General features: G+C 35.3%; 2 protein-coding genes across 4 annotated transcripts; both read right to left on the reverse strand.

Annotated features, from left to right (window-relative positions):
* Nucleotides 1-4,507: 4,507 nt before the first annotated feature.
* On the reverse strand, nucleotides 4,508-7,835 carry LOC114322164 (uncharacterized). The gene is made up of 8 exons (XM_028269427.2): nucleotides 7,511-7,835; nucleotides 6,466-6,546; nucleotides 6,267-6,355; nucleotides 6,103-6,177; nucleotides 5,876-5,985; nucleotides 5,589-5,663; nucleotides 5,373-5,441; nucleotides 4,508-5,021 (listed from the first exon to the last, which is right to left on the reverse strand). Exons 1-8 carry the CDS (start codon nucleotides 7,631-7,633, stop codon nucleotides 4,912-4,914), a joined length of 732 nt encoding a protein of 243 aa, XP_028125228.2. The 5' UTR covers nucleotides 7,634-7,835; the 3' UTR covers nucleotides 4,508-4,911.
* Nucleotides 7,836-10,771: 2,936 nt separating this feature from the next.
* On the reverse strand, nucleotides 10,772-19,482 carry LOC114322146 (FAD/NAD(P)-binding oxidoreductase family protein). Of its 3 annotated transcripts, none has more exons than XM_028269401.2 (10): nucleotides 19,273-19,482; nucleotides 18,932-19,037; nucleotides 17,588-17,687; nucleotides 15,252-15,395; nucleotides 14,363-14,421; nucleotides 13,678-13,745; nucleotides 13,536-13,587; nucleotides 12,464-12,637; nucleotides 11,734-12,333; nucleotides 10,772-11,205 (listed from the first exon to the last, which is right to left on the reverse strand). In XM_028269401.2, exons 1-10 carry the CDS (start codon nucleotides 19,278-19,280, stop codon nucleotides 10,990-10,992), a joined length of 1,527 nt encoding a protein of 508 aa, XP_028125202.2. In that variant the 5' UTR covers nucleotides 19,281-19,482; the 3' UTR covers nucleotides 10,772-10,989. The 3 variants fall into 3 exon arrangements, with proteins under 3 accessions (XP_028125202.2, XP_028125203.2, XP_082731392.1); XM_028269402.2 differs by having other exon boundaries at nucleotides 18,908-19,037; nucleotides 19,273-19,458; XM_082875266.1 differs by lacking the exon at nucleotides 17,588-17,687 and having other exon boundaries at nucleotides 19,273-19,466.
* Between the last annotated feature and the right edge of the window lie 1,974 nt (nucleotides 19,483-21,456).

Here is a 21,456-nt window from a genome sequence, read left to right on the forward strand (position 1 = left end):
CTACCGCTTCCTTGTTGACACTCCGGCCACCTTGGCCGTATTCTGGGAAGAGTATGGTATCCCGACTGATGTTCAATTAGAGCTCGGCGCCTTAGACATCAACCCTTGCGGCAGATTAGACCAATGCCCCTTCACTGTGATATCCATCATTGAAAGAGGCCTCCGCTTCCCGGTCAACCCATTGATGACTGAATTCTTACGTCGCACCGGGCTAGCACCCACACAAGTCTCAACAAACACATACCGAATAATCAACGGGATCCACGAGCTGAACAACCGGCTTGGAACCAACTTAGGTTTAGCCGAGATACTCCGCCAATATACCCTTGGACACATAAGCGGTGGCCTCACCTATTACTTAAAGATTAGACCAGGCAAAGAAAAGATAGTGACCGGCACCCCGGACAAGGGCTTGCACGACGACGACTTCTTCTGGGTGTCCGGCAACTATGAAACAGCCAACGTACCAGGCTGGTTCATTAGCAAAAACTTTGGTTCCACATGTAAGCCGTGCTAACTTGCTCGGTCGATTGCCTTTCTTCACTATTCTGTACTTACATTTTTCTTCTTTTCTTTGCAGCGATCGAAGCCTTGCTAGCTAACTATCACTACCCCAACAAAGCAGCCAGCAGGACCGTGCTCTGTTACCGCAACCAGGACTGCCACGACCTCCTCGGTTACACACCTACATATCGATATTCAGCTCCACGCCGGAGTAAGGTCACAGACTTTCTCCGCGCTCCATCTCCGCCTCCAGATCCTACACTTCCTGACATTCCATTCATCTGTCTAATCGAAGCAGAAGAGATGGCCCAGAGAAGCCGCATCAAGAACCTAATCACTTCCATTTCCACCGAGATACCGAGCGTCACAACCCGCTCTCCTGCTGCTGGGCAAGCCAGCGGAACCGTGGTTGCATTGGCGTCTCCCGCCGCCGGCCAATCAAGCCAAGACACCCGCCGGGTTGGCAAAAAGCCTCGTGCAGACCCTTCTGCCGAGCTAGTAGCAGAGCTCAATACCGAGTAACCTGCAGTCACCGTTGATTCAACACTTGCATGGAGGCCGTAGCTCAAACACCGGGGCAAGGAGATCCCGGCAACAGCTTCTGTCAAAGGCGACAAGGAGCATCTGTTCGCCTTTGACCTCACAAAAGCTCTCCTTCTGCCGAGCGACGTGATCGGCAGCGGTCATGTGCCAAACACCCGGTTGGTGAAATCCTCGGTCAAGTCCATGACCAGGGTAAGTATCTCAAACTTTTACTCAAAATTTCGCAAGTGTTACTTCGGTTTCCTTTCTAATCAAACTCTCTTCTTGCAGGCCATTCAGAAGCAGCACTTGGTCATAGAGCGCATTCACCGACTTCGAAAGAAGGCAACTGACTCTGCCAGCCAAGTTCAAAGCCTTCAAGTTGAGCTCGGGAGAGCCCAATCTTCACTGCAAATAGCCAACACTGAGAACACCCCGTTGTTCGGCCAGCTTGGCTCTGCCGAGAAAGAGAGAGACGCGCTCCGCGCTGAGCTTGATGCGCTAAAACAATCAAGGGAGAAGGCGCTGGACGACGCTAATAATGCCGGCTTTAAGGAGGCCGAGGTAAGCTATACAAAGCAGGTCCATGCCACCCAAGACATCTACTTTAAGGCGGGCTGGAAAACTGCTTGTGAACAGCTCGACCAAGGACCTGGGACCGACGTGTTTGCCTCTCCGCCAGCTGTCTTCCTACCGACGTATCTCGTGCCATATGCCAACGACGTCTTCAGCGCGTTGCAGGCTGAAGCCAAGGAAGAAGGCGCAGAAGAGACCGAGAAAAATGCTGAGGAAGAGAACCACCAAGAGCAGCCCGGCCAAACGGAGACCGGTGTCCAAGACAAAACACCAACGGTCAACCTGGAGGCAAGGGGGATGAATTCACTGACCTTTCCCCCCTAGCTTAGTTTTCTTTTGTCTTCTTTCTTTTGTCTGAACATGTAACCGGGCTATCTGTCCCCCCTCTTGTAGTTATTTTGCACATCAATGAAAAAGTTCAATTTCCATCAAGTGTTTGCACAGTCTTCAAGCTAAATAACTTCAGCCGAACAAAATACCTCGGCAAAACTAATCATCTTGTTTAACTTATTTAACCGGAAAAGACATCTCGGTTTCAAGCATAAAGTTGAATAAATCATCAACTATTTTAACTGGAACAATACATCTCGGTTTAAATATAAAAGTTGAGCAAATCATCAACTCAGTCAGCTGGAATAAAGCTCCACGAAAGCTGAATAAATAATCAACCTAGTCAACCGGAGTAAAACATCTCGGTTGAAATCTCAAAGTTGACCAAAACATAAACTCATTCAACCGGAGTAAACATCTCGGTTGAGAATCTCAAAGTTGAGCAAAACATCAACTCATTCAACCGGAGTAAACATCTCGGTTAAGAATCTCAAATGTGAGCAAGACATCAACTCATTCAACCGAAGTAAAACATCTCCGTTGAGAATCTCAAAGTTGAGCAAAACATCAACTCATTCAACCAGTGTAAACATCTCGGCTGAGAATCTCAAAGTTGAGCAAAACATCAACTCATTCAACCGGTGTAAACATCTCGACTGAGAATCTCAAAGTTGAGTAAATCAACAACTCATTCAACCAGTGTAAACATCTCGGCTGAGAATCTCAAAGTTGAGCAAATCATCAACTCATTCAACTGGAGTAAAACATCTCGGTTTTAATTTCAAAGTTGAGCAAAACATCAACTCGTTCAACTGGAGTAAAACATCTCGGTTTGAATCTCAAAGTTGAACAAAATACCAACTCTTTCAATCGGAGTAAAACATCTCGGTTGAGAATCTCAAAATTAAAAAGCAACAATCAGAATGCTAAGGCAAAGATGAGACACTTCTATATATTGACAAAAAGAATATTACATCCTGAAGTGTAAGGCAAAAAATTCCTTTGCACAAAAAGAAAACAAAAGCTAAAAATAGTACAGTTTGAGGTTGGCTGCATTCCATGGCCGGGGTATTCCTCTTCCCTCCAGGTCCTCCAAGTGGTATGCCCCCTTGCCCGCCAGACCGGTGATCTTGTAGGGTCCTTCCCAGTTTGCCCCTAGTTTGCCTTCACCTGGCACCAGGGTATTGCCCATGACCTTCCTCAAGACCCAGTCACCTACTTTGAACGGCCTGGGGTGCACCGTTTTGTTGTATTTTCTTGAAAGCTCTTGTTGGTAGGTGGCCACATGGATGAGAGCCTTTTCCCGGCGTTCTTCCACTAGGTCCAATTCTAGGGCAATGGCTTCGGCGTTCAGCTCGGGCTCAAAACTTTCACTTCTGAGGGTGGGCATGCCAACTTCCAAAGGGATGACCGCCTTCATGCCATATGCCAAGGCAAAAGGAGTTTCCCCGGTTGATCGGCGCAGGGTCGTTCGGTATGCCCAAAGGACACTTGGGAGTTCCTCGGCCCATTTGCCTTTGGCTTTCTCAAGCATTTTCTTCAACCCATCAAGAATGGTCTTGTTTGATGCTTCTGCTTGACCATTAGACTGCGGGTAAGCCGATGTAGAATTGTAGAATTCAATCTTCAAGTCTTCACAAAATCCTCTGAATAGACGGCCGTCAAATTGGGTGCCGTTATCCGATATCAGAATTTTGGGGACGCCAAACCGCGTTACCACAGGACCGGCTTCCATTATCTCGGCCATATTACCCAATTAGCTCGGTTCCCACATAAACAAGCCAAGTAGCTTGGTTCTAGCATGGTCCTGGGCCATTACCGAGCACAACCCTCTCCGGCTAAGCCCAAGCTACCACGGCCCACAACATGTTCGGCCCATAATTTGCCCGGTCATTACCACGGCCCAATCCAGCTCATAAATTTCCCTCTCAGTTATTATATTTATTAAGAATGGTTGATAAAAAATATCTAAAAAAGAAAAAAATAAGACGATAATCTCACATAGGAATTTTATTAACTTCTTACTTATTAAACGTGATTATCATTGAAAATAATATTTTCATTGATTTAAGTCCAAATATCTCATATTCATAAGATATATTCAACATCTAAATATATAGATATATGTTCTTAAGTAATTTATAAAAAGTGACCGAATCTTTACGATTCACGATTCGATACGAGACAATTTCGATCCACGATACGAATTTTGATTTGACAACTATGATTTAAACTAATTAGGATAAATTATATTAAAATTCCTTGAGGTTTATGTTTATTACAGTTTTCCCTTCACCTTTTGAAAATTACATTCCCTTCCTTGAGGTTTAAAATTTTATTACAGATTACCCCATGAAGTTTAAAATTTCATAACAGTTTTTCCCTCACCGTAATAATCATCATACATAAAATTAAATTAAGAAAAAGATCAATATAATTTTTTAAAAGTGATGAGATAAACTGTAATAAATATAGCCGTCATAAGGTCTCAGTCTAATTTACCCAACTAATTAATAGAGCCATTGAAGACTTTAAGAAGCAATTCCTTTTTTGACTTTTGAAGACTTCATACGTCTTGTCATTCAATACTTTTGGGTTTCATATTCATATTGACATAAACATTATTACAACCAAGTTGAATTCCAAGCTAAGAGACAATTGAGAGAGAGAGAGAGAGAGAGAGAGAGAGCGCTTAAAATTGTTATATACATGAAAAATGGAATACAACTACAGAAGGGTGGTGAAAAGATTTACAGCAAAAAATAAGAACCAACAAACGGTTCTCAACCAAAACAAAGCAACCCAACCAAATAAAAAGGGCTTTACCTCATCCACATAGAGAGGAAAAAAGACAACAAAACTGCTCAGAGAGGATAACCAACTAGTTTGATGCTCAAAAACAGTAGTAAATCTTATCCCTAATAAGCTTCTTAACCAACCATATTAAGCTTTGAGAGTAAACAGAGACACCAACTCAAACTAAGTCTGGTTTCCATCACCACCACCCCTTCCACTGCTGCCCAACCTTCCCCGTCCATGACCATAACCATAACCTCTGCCTCTATCTCTACCCCTTTCATATCCTGCACCTGTTCACAAACCAATGCTCAAAAATAAGTATATGCCCTAAAGCATCATATAGAATATCCATCACGATTTACATTATTGGTTATTACAGGTTAGTGCTACACATGTATAGAACTTAAACTAGTTGGATAAGGGGAATTGAATATGCACACACACGAGGCTATTAGTAACAAGTTACAACAAGAGTACCAAACAAGTGGGCAAAACAATGAATACCACACTCGCATCTCTCTATTAAAAATTTGGCAAAATTGGGAAAAAGGAGAAGAATTCACAGACCATCAAAATTTTGCAATGTAAGAAGAACTCTTATAATCTAGAAAGCAGTCATCAAATAAGTAAACCATACTTACCACGATAACCCCAGCCCCTGCCCCGTCCACCTCCTCGACCCCAGTTATAGTTATTGTACCCAACATTTTCTGTCAGTCGAATATATTAGTTAGTTAGGACTGTAGATTCTAGAAGCTTTCCGATACCATCATGACTGAAGTAAAACATTTGAATGCTATTTAAATAACAGAAACAAAAGAAACTACAAGGAAGAACAGCAACTGCAGCATCAATACCTGGGTTCCCATACCTGCCCCTGCCTCGACCTCTTCCTCTGCCTCTACCACGACCTCTTCCAATGCCATATGAATCTAGATATCAAGGGTAATAAAAAAAAAAAAAAAATTAAAAAGGTCAAATAGCTGTAAGCTTAAAAAAATCCCTTTACCAAAACAAGAAAGCTGAAACAAAGGGGACCCCAAAATAAAGAAATAATCCCCCTGGCCAGAAAAGTCATCTGGATCGGCAGCCTCATTGGCTTTTTTAAGTTGGCAAGCAATTTCTCTGAGGATCTGACACACACCTTCATTAGCAACAGTGATTGGACGACGTGCTTGTCTTGGGGGTGGTTGTTGCCATTGCTGATACTGATGCTCTGCTTTTGGCTGTTCTACATTAGATGGAGCTTGGTATCTATTCAGACAGAATTTCCAAACTTAGATCTCTAAGGATAGCAAACTAAATAAACTTCCATGGCATAGAACCAGGAAAATTTTGATTTCAAATAAATTATAGAGCATCTAATCTGACCCTGGAGAATTGTTGTCCAGCTCACTAGTTGATAATGTAATTGTTATCAGTGAGACCAGGCGATTAATCTCCAACCTGCATAGGAAATTATAACAAGTAAAATCAAGTATATGTCACTGAAGTAGGCAATGCGTCAAGATTAGAAAAAATTACAGGTATCTTACATTTCAAGTCCCTCTTCAATGGGTTCCCATACATCAGTTAAGCTTGTTGAGCTAATAGAAGTTTCTTGATACAACCCTGGGATTCTCTTCTGTTTTTAATGCATGTCAATATATGTTATTGTGGCTTCCCTTCTAAATATACAGAAATAGAACATAATCGATGCAAAGAAAATTTGTGTAAAACACAACACAAACCCACCTTTATAATTTCCGCAATCACCACTGTCTTACTGATCGCCTGTCCCATTGCCTTCAAGATAATCTCTCTAGCCTGTTTTTCCTGAACATAACACAAAGGATCAGTACATTTAGTTGATTTTTTGGATTTTTATAAAAATACGTGCAGAAAAGTAGAGAAGAGTTAACTTTTTGATACGGACTCTTTGCCTTTTTAGCTATATTTGGTGATTGCCAAACCAACCAACAAATAATATAGATCCTGACTTCCCTATGAAGCAGCCAGATTTAAACACTCAACAATAAAACAATTTCAACCTGATATGCAATGCATGCAAGGCTAACCCCACATTACAATGGATTCCTAGGAGTACATGCTTGTGTAAAAATCATCAAAAGCAAACTTTTAAAACCAAGGGTATTAGGGATGGTCATTTTGGTTAAACCAAGGGGGCCAGCCTAGGCCCAATGAAGGTTTGGGTTCGTGGGGACCGGAAATATTGACTCCCTTGATTCTCATTCAACCCGGGTATATTAAAATCAATATCACACACACACACACATAAATATTTTTTGTAATTAAACTTGGTTCATGATGTCGTTCAATGTTGTGTATTATTGAATTTCTGTTTTCATGTATTTGTTTTATGTTTTTAAGTCTTGGATTGTTGTATTGTTGTATTGTTATGCTTGGTGATGGTTTGTAATGTTAAAATTTGAATTTTTTTTTAACATAATGTTATTGAGATTGATTTTTAATTTACTTATAAAAATAAATACAACAGGAAAAATTTCAGATAGTCAATAAACCACCCAAATTTAAGATTTGTTGGTAGAAGGATGTAAATTTCGAACAAATATTGCACCCAAATTTCTGTTTGGCAGCGGAGAAAAAGATAGGAAAAAGTAAAGAAATACAAACTTGAAAAGTTCATAATTTCCAGAAAACCAACTACGAAGACTCACATAAGCTGAATTAGTAAACCAAACAGAGTCAAAATTGTAATTTTTCGTCGTTGCGCTAGGTTTTCTGAGAAAGGAAACAGAGCATAAAAAGAAATGGATACCTGAAGAAGAGTGGTGGCATAGCTAATGTAGTTGCGAATGAGACCTTGGGCAGTGATTCTGATCTCGTTTTCGTTTATGGGTTCCTCTGGCCTCGGCTTCTCCACTCTCTGGTACCTATCCATCACCACTTTTTTCGACAAGAAGATGAAGATGAAGATGGGCAAAGATGTGAGAGTCAAAACCCTAGAAACAGAGCAACAACAACCGATATATGCGTGTATATGTATGCATGTGTGTGCGTTTCCAGAAAAAGCAGGGGGCAACTAGAAACGTCAGTTTATTATATATGTATGTAATGTATTTATTTACACTAAGATCCTTTTCATTTTCGACTTTCACATTATAAAAACGTATAAATACATCTTTAAATTATTGAAAAGCAATCACATTATCTTTTAAATTATAAAAGTACATAAATATTTTTTAATTATAAAATTATACAAATTAGATCAAAAGTGGTCAAAGTAAAATAAATAAGTAATTTAGAGTAAAGGCAGACTTTCGAACATTCGCCGCATATTTATCATTCTAAATTGAAAGGTGTTTCGTATAGATTAAAAAATTTCTTAAATAAATTTAATCATATCATTATAAATGTGAGTTTTAATAAAATTTACAAAGATAAAATTTAGATCTAAAAAAGAGATATATTTTAATATATTATAATTAATTAATTTATTTATTTATTTAACAGCGGACTGGACCAAACCGGATTGATAGTATAAATCTTAAACTCAGCCTATTAATATATATAGCTGAAAATATTAGCCTAGTCCATTCCTATGAGCTCAAATAACCTTTTCAAACTTAAAAAAAAAAAGGATGGGTTGGGCGGACTAACAGATAATGCTCACCCCTAATTTATAAGGTTTGTTTATACATTTTTTTTTATAATTTAAGGAGATGAATGATATTTTTTAATAGTTTAAAGATTTATTTATATACCTTTATATTTTAAAGAGTCAAAATAATAATTTTTAATAATTTTAGGATTTCCTGTATAAATAATTCATATAGGAATATACGCACCCGCACGCGTGGGTTGGGTGGGGTGTAATTGTCGTGGGATTAATTTAATTGATTAATTAAGAAAGGGGGGCGCATTTTCCTGTAATAAATATTCGATTTTGGTAACGTGCGTTGGTGTTTGTTTGGGATTTAGGGTTCTTGTCTTGTCTTTGTTTATTGGCTAATGCTAACAACTAATTCTTCGCACCAGTTAAAATACATTTAATGATTTATTAATTTATCTTAATTTTTATGAGTAAATGTATTTATTATTGCATGTTTTAATTATGAGTGAGTAGTGGATATTTCGATTTGCTTAAATACATCAAATTAAACTGATCCATTGCATTTTGGACAGATGCATGATGACCAGCAGATGGTTGCGAATTAATATTTTCCAATTCGCCTAACAGATTTAAAGTTTCTTTAACCGCAACCGAACCGTCAAATCGCAAGTACTCTTAATAATTTATAAAATTTTATGTTTGTAATTTGTTTAGATATTCTGTTTGTGTTTTCAATTGAAAAACAGTTTAGATATTCTTTTGTATTTTAAATTTAAAAATCCTTTTATCAAATGACAAGTGTTGATATTTGGTATTTTTGTGTAGAAAATATACGGCTTAATTTTGTCATTTTAAAAAAAATCAAATTAAATAGTTTTTGATAAAAAAAGTAATGAAATAGTTTTGATAATGTATGGTTTTCTTATATGTATTTATTATTAGTATTTGACAATTTACTTCATAATTTTTTGATTATGTTGAGTTAGATTGTTATTCAAAAAAAATGTTGACAAGTTGTATTATATTTAAAATTTATAAAAGTTTAAACCGCCAAATCGATTTACATCCATCCGTCAATCTACCAATTCACTCAATCCGCATCCCTCAATCCGGCGGACGAATGTTGATTGATTTTTTCAATCCGCTAATCCGACCGACGGATGATGGATTGAATGTTCTCTGACCGCAACCGAACCACAAACGCTCATAGTAAACTATGACTTTTAAATTTGTGCATAATTATTTTACAATTAATATTTTAATTTTTTTATATAAAAATGATAATTTAATAAATTTCAAGACTCATTAAATATAATTAATTACTCCTTAACAAGTTAGTAAGATCCATGTTTATTTGGTCGGATAAAATTATTTTAGATTTACTGTTCAGTTTTACATTGTTGGGATATCAACTTACCTTGATGAATCAAATGGGCTATATTTCTAATTTTATTTGTTGTTTATCATATATGAAAAAACTAAATTGATTTAATAGTAATTTTATTGTATCTTAAAAGAAAGTGCATAACATGCTGTAAGACAAGAAAAACATGTGACTACTTTGCGTGAACAAAATCTCAGGCTCTTTTCTTATCTATGCTTACAAAATGGGTGAATGAAGGACAAGAAAAACAAGTTGTAAGACACAAGGTTGAAACCCCATGTTCTGTCTTCATATGATTTGGTTTGAGACTACTTTGCGTGAAGATGGGCGTTGCCTAGAAGGATAAAGGATTGGGATGAATGGGGAGCCTATGACATAGGTGGCACCGACAAAAATGATCTACACACGAATGCTTAAAAAAACAAATATATTAGATCATTAAAGTGGATCTTATAATAGGTTTATGGAGCCGGAATGAATGGTTAATCACTTTTAGATGACAGGAAATGATCTAGTTTATAATTACACGAGTAATTATTCAATAATCGTGAACGATTAATTGAGCATGCTGATATGATGCTTCAAACTAATACGAGTTATATTTTTGAATGGATAGGGCTCACTTGATTTTTTAGCTGAATGAGAGACATATCTACCTCACATATTCCCTTTGTGAGGCCTCATTGATCAAAATTATGATATGCACATTCTACAATAATGCTTCGAAACTGCTTAATATTTTTCCCTAATCAAGGAGGAATGCATTTGTTTTAGTAAAATCTAGTAAGCCTGTTTGCTTCTGTTTTCATTTTTGTTTACCCGGGAAAAACACAACTTGTTTGCATAATTGTTTCCAAACACAACTGTATTTTAAAATTTTAACAACTATGTCACACAAAAAAGAATAAGATATGAAAAGAAAAGTATTTTCAAACTTTTCATTATGATTGTTTTAAGTAATTCAAAAACAAAAACATAGAGTATCCTTGTCTCTCACAAACATGTGGATCCTACAAATATTGGTTTCCACATAATTGTGAGAAAAAAAGGTACACCATAGGTGTCTTCCCTTTTGCGTATCATAAAGGTGAAAGTTGGGTGCATGACATTCATCAAACGAATGTGCTCTAAAAGTTGGGCACAAGTTACTCAATTCTAAACCAGCCACCCATAACATGCAAACTTATTCAAATTTTTCCTCGTAGTGCTGTTAATCATGCTAGATGATAAAATAACAGAACCGATATACAAAATAAACTCATCTGCAAGCACCATTTGATTCAAAAAGTACACACCTATCTCAAGAGAAAAGTGGTAGTCTCTGCTCGCCTGAAGCATATGAAATAATATTCCTTTTCAGCGGTGAGATATACTGCGCTCCATGGAATGCGGCGGCTCGTAACACATTTAGAGGTCCGAAATCAACAGAGTATGCCTTCTGAAAACCATCTAGTAATGCCATCATTGCAATATTTGCTGGTTTCCTATCTGCCTCATATTTCTTCAGCAAATGTACCTGCACAGATTTACAAAACCACACTGATGAAGCAATGATTATAGGACATGAGGTGGTCAGCATTACAAGTAAATAATCAAAAATTAAATTTTAAAACTATTTCAGACTCGTGCACAGATTTTATGGGGATGGAAATACATGTTTATTGGATCCTAACAGTTGAAGGAAACATAAGAACCTGGTTAACACATCTCACAGTACATCCTGCCAAATCAATCACTTTTTCTATGGTATAATTAATTTGCCACGAAAGAGAACACATTCCTTCTCTAATCTGCAAATCGGCAGACAGAGAGCACTACCCCAAAAATTTGCGTTTTGAATGTTTCTGCACGCAAATTAACTATCCAATATATATATTTGGTTGCAAATAATCCATGTGTAGGATGCATTGGTTATTAATTATTTTTCAATCGCTAGCTTTTCCATGTAAACAGAACTACCATAATTATCCTCAGTCTTTCAGGTTGTGTGTGCAGGTATAAATAATAACTCTATTGGAAATAAGAAAAACTAAAGAGAACATACCTCCCCAATGTCAGACCCTACAGCAACGCTCTCAGCTATGACTCTTGAAAGAGCAGACGCATCCCCAAAACCCAAATTAACCCCTTGACCAGCCAAAGGATGAACAGTGTGTGCAGCATCACCAATAAGAACTACGCGTCTTGATGCATATTGATTAGCATGCCTTAGAGATAATGGAAATGCCATTCTTTCTGAAGCCAGTTTGACCACTTTTGGTGGAACTTCAAAACACTCACTACTAGATGATGTCACGTCTGGTCTAAACCAAGACAATATGTTTCCGCCGCCAAATAATTGCGACTGGGGATGAGGGCCATATCCATGATCCAAAGCATGATTTACAGCATTGACGAAATCATCCTCGCTCATTGATTTGCAGTCTGATGACTCTTTGGGGTCCATAGTCCAAACAATATTGCTGAACTTATCACCCATTGGCAAAAGTGCAATTGGACCAGAAGGTAGAAATCGTTGCCATGCGCACTGGTTTTCCACTGCATGTTCCACTGTACAGATGACGCCATTCTGTGAATATTTCCATCCAGTTGTTTTGAATCCTGCTAACTCCCTGACACGTGACTTGGACCCATCAGCTCCAACCTGTAGTAAGCACCATTGAAATTTAGCACAAATCAATCTTTTTCAGATCTGACCCATAAGGGGCAATACAACTTCTGCAATCATTTTCCTTCTTAATATGCAACTTTATCTACACAGAAGATGAAATTACCACCAACTTGGCATACAGGCTATTGCCATCATTCAGTTCCAGCTTTGCTAAACCTCCGCAAGTGGGCATTGTCGTTCCTGAAGATGTGCCATCCACCCCCATGGATGACAAGCTTGGAGATAAAGTCATTGAAGTTAACATGGAAGGATAGATTGTCTTCTGGAAGTCTGTGTTCTGATAGTATTCAAATTATTAGTTGTATAAAAGCATATGGATTCTCAGAGTGAAAAAATACAGCAATTTTCATAAACAAGACAGTTCATAAGACTCCCGTGATGAGAATACAACTACTGCCATAAAATCTTCTCATAGATTCTCCATAAAAATAATTTCTGAAAGAACTATTGTCAGGATGCATTAAAGTGGTAGGACACTAGGATGCATTAAAGCCATGGCACAAAAACTCTGAAACTTACCTAAAGAAAAAATAAAAATAGAAGGAAAGAAGGAAAAAAAAGAAAGGTTTGAGATGCCTCAACGGCAATAAGAGAATTGCAAGAAATTTTTTAAAGGGCTTTGTGAGTGATATGATTATGGAGCCAAAAATGTCAACGAAGAAAGACCTGCATGCTCTTGAGGCAGACCTAAACTATGTCTCTCTACCTCACACGCCTATACATGCTTTGGTGTTTTCATAACAAATAACTGTAATAGAATCTCAGCATGTGCAATTCTCATTGCTTGTCTCCCTGACCAAATACATGACTTAAACACACATGAAAGGAACAAGAAATGCAAATACTATCAGGACATGCACAAATTTGAATCTTGACATTTATTTTAGTTTAAAAAACAGAATATTACACATGCTTTTAGGAAAGGGGGGGGGGGGGGGGGGGGAATTCCCTTCAATATTTTAGTAAGAAAGAAAATTTCATTATTAAAAAAAGAAATGCAGAAAAGATCATCTGAGTAACAGGAAAAGAAAAAAATGGTATAGTAGGGATGTAAATGCAAAATCTAAGAAAAACAATATGAGTGATGAAAACATAGGGATAAAGCATGAGACAAAACATTTCATCAACAATTTTTCAAGAAATATAGATCTATAAAGCTCACTATGGAAAAGTACCTGTAAACATGACAACAGAGATCTAAGAAGCACCTTATTCTCTACCACACACCTGAAACAGAAACCCAAAGCAGCAGCATCTGCCATTAATATTTGCATAATTCTAAAAATGAAATTGTCCAGCAACTATGAGTGTTCATACCCTAGGACTTCTTTATCTACATCTCTTGCATTGTATCTTGTGTATCCTAGGCCAGTATAATCCCAAACCTACAAAGAACCATTCAGTGATAGATGAAAAACTAACCATATCAGCCCTTGATGAATCATAAGTTTTATGTAAAGACAGGCAAACTGTACCATGTTAGTCAGTGGAAATGGAGAAAACAAAACAATATTAAAGACAAGTTCGTCAAGCGAACCATGGCCAATCCGAGCTTTGATGGAACTTTTCTAAAACACACAGATCTACAAAAAATTATACCAAACAACTGCCAAATAACTCTCTGCCAACTACCGGTGTAGAGAATGTATGGTCATGGAAAGAAATTTTTGGGTGTGATGGTATTGAGGATGGGGAAAATGTAGTTTTAAAGTCTCTTTGGTGGGTGTAGAGAGAAAGTGGGTGTTTGGGAGTATTTAGAAGCACGCCAAAGGACATAAAACTTTCTTAAAAGCATATTCAGAGAAAAGATGCGTTTGAAAAAAATTAGTTCAACAATAGTTGAAGATAAGTCCTTAACAAAGTGGAATCGCATAAAATAATTCATATAGCCAACCCCACTTGATTGGGACACAAGACTTACTTTAGTTTGGTTCGGTTTTGTTGATTGTCGAAGATAATTATGAAAATGTATTAATGAATTGATAAAAATGAAAGTCATTACCTGCATCCTGTCAAAATAAGCATGTCGATGTTGTTGAACATATTGCCAAGCACCAGCATCTGTAAAGTTGAACCCGTCGTTAAGGAAAAATGTATTTGTAAGTTTTATTGGGATTTTTGCAGTGTCACACTTCTACCCATATTTGATGGACAAAGAACCATTACTTACAAATACAAGAAATATTGCACCTAACGAAAGCAAAAACTAAAATATATATGCATGATATCTAAAGACAAGTTAGGAAAATTTTACTGGAACTCTTAAGAGGATAACATCATCATTTGAGTCATATGATGAAATTGATTTGTGAACAATAGTAGAAAATGCAATCATACGGTCTTCAACTTCAATTTTGAGCTAATTTGTTGCTTGCATTAGGATTACTGAAATGACACATGACTAGAACTGAATAGAAATTGGAAATTAAACAATATTTCTCTATTCTTCTCTAACATCTAATTATCTAGTAAAACTTCATATGATAATTAGTCTTCTTTTATGCATGCAGGTAATTACCAAGCACCCAGCTTACAATATCGGAATTGCCTACCTTTACTTTTGTCAATGTCATTCCACAACGTAAGAAACAAGTTTCACGAAAAACACCGGAAACAAGTATCAGCAAGTAACACAAAACCAATTACTTCATAGTTTCCATGTTTATCTTAACCAACCCAATCAAAATCTAAGTTCCATTATGGTCATTAAAATTCAAATGAACAGCTCTATCTTTCAAAAGTATTGAATTTTTCTGTTAAACATATTTACTGTATTAGCATGGTGAATCGTGATGAGGCTCACTAAAAATGCATGCAAAGTAAACTTCTAAGAACATATGATTTGGAAGGTAGAAAAACATAATGAACAATAACAAGATAACAACGGATACCTTTGAAGAAAGAAATAGTTGCAGGGGTGACTGTACTGACCCTTGGATCTGGGGGATCATCTTTCTTGAAGCAGTCTTTCCTCCCCAAAGCAGGATTGCTATCAATGATGGCAACGGTCAACTGTTTTGTCAGTGGCATGCTTGCTGCAGGCATATGAAAATTAGGGAGCTTATGCATATGTTTAATGCAATTAATTGGCATATGCTATATGAAAAGGCTAATTTTCTAGAATTAAAAATTTAGAACAGCATTAAATGTTTGAAAATGCCCTCATACTGCTCAATCACAAGCCATTCAACAGTCCATGACTGGAATTAAAGGCAAGGTAAGGACCCCTATCTTATCCCTCTTTTTCATAGATAAAAATACTCCATTAGAATGTACCAAAGGTGTGCAACCCATGTACACAATATGCATACACAGTCTATACCAACATTACACAAAAAAGTTTAAATATCTCAAGAAATCAACAAAAGACTCTACTAAAGCTTAATATCACCCTCTAATCCAAAAATATGAGAGATTTGACATTGCATGCTTTAATTTCATAATCGGCCACTCCCTCCCTCGAAGGAGGACCTATTCTCCTCTTTTTGAATACACCACCACAAGTATAATAAGCCTGCTTGCCATGCTTCCATAACTATCCTCATAAATCGGGTCCTCTGCCACTGTTAAATACCAACACGCTGGTCTAGGCATGACGTAATGCACCTTAGCAAGGACCAGGAGGAGACCCCATAAATGTCTGGCAACCTAAGAAGCATGGACACGGACACGTGACACGACACGAATACGATACGGACACGCCGACACGTTAATTTTAAAAAAATGTAGGACACGACACGTGGAGGACACGCATGAAATATATAATTTTATATATTTATTATATGTTATATATATGAATATATCATTCAAAGATAATAAAAAATGCAATATAGCACTAATTCCTATAAATTTATATGCTTTTTGTTTTATTATTGTATCTTAAGTTGTTTTGTTCAAACTTATAATTAGTTTCACATATGTATAATCAACAGACACATGTGTTTAAACAATTGACACGTGTGTCCTCCAAGTGTCCAAAGAGTGTCCGGGTCTTTAAAAATATTTAAAAAATAGGACACGTTTTGAAGAGTATCGGACACGTGTCCTAAGAGTGTCCAAAGAGTGTCAGTGTCCGACACGGACATGACACGGATACGTCACCTTCTTAGAAGTGTCCGTGCTTCTTAGCTGGCAACTAAAAGTGAATATCAAAAGATAATTCATTAATTCTGTGTTTTCCCTGTCATGTAGCTCAAGTTTGCTAGAAAATTATCCCACTAGGCCAAATTATCACTTACCCACTAACCAAAAAAGGCTAATCAGAAGGAACTTGAGAGTGCGAAAGGGCCTTCAAAGGAAAGTTAGAATCAAAACAATGTAGAAAGTATACGCGTCGATTCACCAGTCTTCAAGGCCTTCCACTAGGTGTCTTGTGTCCATACATCAAACAAAGCAGCAAGCCAAAAAACATCATTCTGGGTACAAAGTGGGGTTCACAAACCACCTTAGCCTCCAATGTCCTCAAATAACCGGCTAGAAGGGCCTCTTGTCCATAGCAATCCTAAATAAATCTAGGAATCCAGTCTTCGACATAAAACTTGCTCGAAAAGATAAATCCTAAAAACTTATCTTTGGTAAGAATTTTTCTGATCAAAGGATAAAACATAAAAGCTTAAAGCTCAAAAAAATTAAAAATAAATAAAAATAAAAATAAAGATTGAAAAGAAGAATAAAAAAGAATGAGGCCCAGCTCTGCTATTTCTCTTCCTTTATTCAAGTTGCTTTTTATTTTTGGTTAATTAACCAACGAAAAAGCTGGATAGAAGTAGCACAATAATGTTTATCTTGAGAAATGTAATCCATTTTAATATAAGTGTTTGCTTATTGGGACACAAACCAGTGGGAGATCATGTTTTATTATCAAAATATACTGTAAATAAACATGAATTGTAGCTGGGACATCAAATTTATGCAAACTACCCATAAAGCTACAAAAATCCAACATTATGGACAAAAAGTCACTACAATTTAATAAAAATATTATAAATGTTTTGTAATTGAGACACACACCAGTGGTGAGCATGCTTTATTATCAAAATAACAACAACAACAAATGTAAATAAGCATGAATTATAGCAAGGATATCAACTGATTTATGCAAACAAGCCATAAAACTACAAAAATCCAACATTATGGAGAAAACTAACTATAATTTACTAAACATACTACAAAGTCATCAACTCAGAGTAAACTGTGCATAAAATAAATGCAAATTATTTTTAATTACCTAGGGAACAAGCTAGAGCCATGCCAACCATGCCACCTCCAATTATAGCTATGTCATACTGGGGAACATTATTTGTCAAACCACCTTTGTCACCTAACTCCTATAACATTTGAAGAACATTCTTACATGAATAGATGATGATGATCTCAAGCAATAATGAGTACTATTCCAAGGTAAAGGCAATGACTAACTGCAAATAAAAGCACCCAACTAATCTAATTACTATTTAATAACTAGTAAAATACAATTCCTGCGTTTGAAAAAATAAATAAGAACATTAATTGACAAATAGTCTAAGATGAGAGGAATCGATTAATTTTGTTAGCAAAAAGAGACAATGAAGTCAATAAAGCAAAACAAATAAATTTAAGAAGTAGATCCCACAAAGCACAAGAGAGAGATTGATAAATAGATAGACAGACAAATAGATACAGACATAGGAAGTGCAAATATGGACATTGGACATGGATATGACACGATATGGACACGCCAACAGGTGGGGACATGTACAACACAATATGCACATGTACAACAAAATATGCACATGTCGATGAGCAAGAACATAATTTCAAATAACTAATTATATATATATGTATATATCTACATGAAAATAATAACAACTGCAAATACATTTATATTATTATGTCCATCAACCTCAAAACTTTAGCATTCTTTCATTACCTAATTCCATGATTTACTGAAATAAAATTGTGCCCTCATGGGAAAGCAGGTAGGTTTATCCATCAATCTTATAACCAAGAAGTGAGTCGTGTCATGGCAATTAAAGTTGAGGATTTGAAACAAATGTAGAAGCAAAAAGTGACATAATTACATAGAACACTGAGAGCATAATAATGAACCATATAGGTTTTAAAAAATGGGGAAATTACAAGACAGTGGTAGTTTCCCAAAAAAATTACAGATTCATGGAAAGGTATATGAATTTAATCACTAAAATTTGTAAAGTTTATCATGAATCTGTAATTATTTTTCAAAAGTACCACTTATTTGTTATTTCCCCTTAAAAAATTACATGGCTATGTTGTGGAACCAGATAATTTTGCAGCTGCATTACAAAAATTCATTCACTAGAAGCAATAAAAATTACAAAAATTCTAGATGATTAAAGTTGAAGCTTTTGAAAAACACATGGCAGAAGAAATTGAAAAAATGAACATGATATAACTTCCACACACACACACCCAAAAAAAAAAAAAAAAAAAAAAAAAGAACAAGTTTTAACATGAATTGAAGGGGATGTAGGGGAAAATCAAGAGCCTTCTACATGAGACATAAAAGAACATCAAGAGAATAACATACAGGGTTTTAAAAAGAAAAAATTACATTGCTGCTTTGCGAATCAGATACTTCTGCAGCTGCATTATTACAAAAAGTCTTCCTCGCAACTTTCAATCCATATTTATTCGAAGCAATTCTTCTCACAACAATTCTGTTTCGAGCACACAAAGCATTAGACAACAATGAAACATAATAAAAACAAAGAAGCCTCAATTTAGCGTTTGCCAATCACTTTTTCAGTGATATTTATGATTCTGAATACATTTATCTTAATTTTTAGAATTAATATAGATTTTTATTCAACACCTCTGCGAAGCTATAGACTACAACATCTACATGTAGTATACATATATAGATGAAACATGTTTTCAGTGAAAAATGCGAACCTGTTCATTTCTGGGAGTCAACGAGCTCAGAGCTCAGAGTCCTGAGAATTTTAGAGCGGAGCAGAGTTGGGATCGCAGAGGAGAACGATAGGGTTAGGGTTTGTATGTGTACGTCAGCGTGTGTGTGTGTGAGAGAGAGAGAGAGAGAGAGGAAGAAGGCGATGCGATGCGTGTGTCGTCGCCAAAAGAGCACTGTTTGGTTTTTTCAGAAATTTTTATTTTTTCTAAATTTTTTAAATATTTTAATTAATTTTTTTAATTTTTAAACATACCTAATATAAATACATTTAAAAGTATAATCACTGTGTTTGGTTTGAATTTTCTGGATTAAGTTTTTTTAAAACTGAATTTTTTGATTTTTGTGTTTTTTTGTTTTTAGTAAATATTTTTAAAATTTTAAATATTTTTTTTACTTTTTTAGATGCACCTTACTTAGATGTGTCTAAAAAGTAAAAAAAAATTGTGAAAAAATATTTTTAAAAATTAAGAAATACATAAAAATATAAAAAATGTACTAAATTCTTGTATTTTTTGTATTTTTGGTATTTAGTGAATTTTTAAAAGATTTTTTTTACAATTTTTTTACTTTTTAGGTGTATTTATGTTAGGTGTGTCTAAAAAATAAAAAATTTGCATAAAATATTAAAAAAATTCAGTAAAAACAAAAAAACACGGAAAATAAGAGTGTAGAATTTTCTAAAAATTGTTTTTAAAAAATGGGAACCAAGCAAATATTTTTGAATTTTTTTAAAAAATTCACTAATTATCAAAAATATAAAAATATAGTATATTTTTTGTATTTTTGTATATTTATTAATTTTGAAAAATATTTTTTCACAAATATTTTATTATTTAGATATATCTAAGTAAGGTGTATTTAAAAAAGTAAAAAAATTGCTTAAAATTTTAAAAATATTCACTAAAACCAAAAAATATGAAAAACAAAAACTCAAATTTCAAAAAATTAAATTCTAAAAACTGAAATCAAATATACTAAATCTATTCTTTTCTCTTCTTTTTTTTTTTAATTTCTCAATTTCTCAAAAATTGGAACGAATCTTTTTCATATATACTAACAATTTTTATTTGTTTATTTTTTTTAAGTACATCAGAAAGGAAAACAACAATAATGGAAATTAACCTTTGTCTAGATAGACCTAGCATATCTGCTATTAGAATACTTCTAATTTCAGCTGGTTCATTCACCACTAGCATTTCTTCTGTTTAATCTGATTCAAACTTAGCTAATGCATGAGCACATAGGTTTCCTCCTTCAAGATATGTTGCACACTGCACTCACAACCCCTAAGTTGGATATTTGCATCTTCCACCAAAGTTTTGAAAGTGGTGTTTTCAGTTGGTTCTTCTTTTATCAGTTGCAGAAAAATGCTTAGGAGCACTAATTAGTGCTCCCACTAATTAGGTGGCAGTGGGTCCCGTCATTAATGATGTGATGTTTTGGTCTTAGAGTTGTATTTTTTTTTTTTTTTTTACTTTTTTAATGTATTAGTGCTATTAGTGATGGTATTTTTAGTGGGATGAATCATTGTTGATCAGTTGTACTACCTGAACTGTATCAGTTTCAATGATCACTTTGTTTTGCAGAATAACAATAAATGAGGTTCGTCTTTGATTTCTACATATATCACGTGAGTTCTTATTTTTTAATGTTAACTAATCTTTCTAACAAAATAAAATTGTAGTCACCCAACGGTTTGACCCATGAAATGAAATGGGAGTGGATTTAGGCTCATTTGTTATAAAAAAAAAAAAAAAAAGAGAATAATTGATTTTTTTGATATGACTTTTTAACTTTCACCATTTTTTCACTTTCCAAACCATTCAATTAGATGGGTGATTTGTGATCTTGGGTTTAGGAGTTATTTCAGTGATTCATTGAGCAAAATATCCATATAATCAAGTTATATAATTAGATCGTATTTACAAATAAATAAATAACAATATTAATGATTTTTTTTAAATAAATATGATTCAATCCTATTACCCTGTCTAACATAAAAAAAAAAAAATGCTTCAGACAACTAATTGAAGACCACTAATTAATCATTAATGATGTGGCATCACGTGAACCTCGCCACTTATGTGATAGTTTCGTTTTTTTTTTTTTTGGCACTGCTAGTTCATTAGAGATGGGATTAGTGCTATCAATTTAAAGCACTAAAT

The sequence above is a fragment of the Camellia sinensis genome, chromosome 6 (genome assembly GCF_055761805.1).
Source record: "Camellia sinensis isolate YWXY chromosome 6, ASM5576180v1, whole genome shotgun sequence".
Classification (NCBI taxonomy): domain Eukaryota; kingdom Viridiplantae; phylum Streptophyta; class Magnoliopsida; order Ericales; family Theaceae; genus Camellia; species Camellia sinensis.

Bases quoted from the DNA above. Each gene is read 5' to 3' on its own strand.
- LOC114322164 (XM_028269427.2), bottom strand. From the start codon at position 7,633: ATGGATAGGTACCAGAGAGTGGAGAAGCCGAGGCCAGAGGAACCCATA. The intron at 6,356-6,465 runs GTGGGTTTGTGT...CATTAAAAACAG, and splicing joins TGATTGCGGAAATTATAAAG to AAGAGAATCCCAGGGTTGTA. The intron at 5,442-5,588 runs GTATTGATGCTG...TTCGACTGACAG, and splicing joins GGGCAGGTATGGGAACCCAG to AAAATGTTGGGTACAATAAC.
- LOC114322146 (XM_028269401.2), bottom strand. The intron at 13,588-13,677 runs GTATGAACACTC...TTTCTGTTTCAG, and splicing joins GTAGATAAAGAAGTCCTAGG to GTGTGTGGTAGAGAATAAGG. The intron at 11,206-11,733 runs GTATGTTCTCTT...AAATCTGTGCAG, and splicing joins TAGGGTCTGACATTGGGGAG to GTACATTTGCTGAAGAAATA.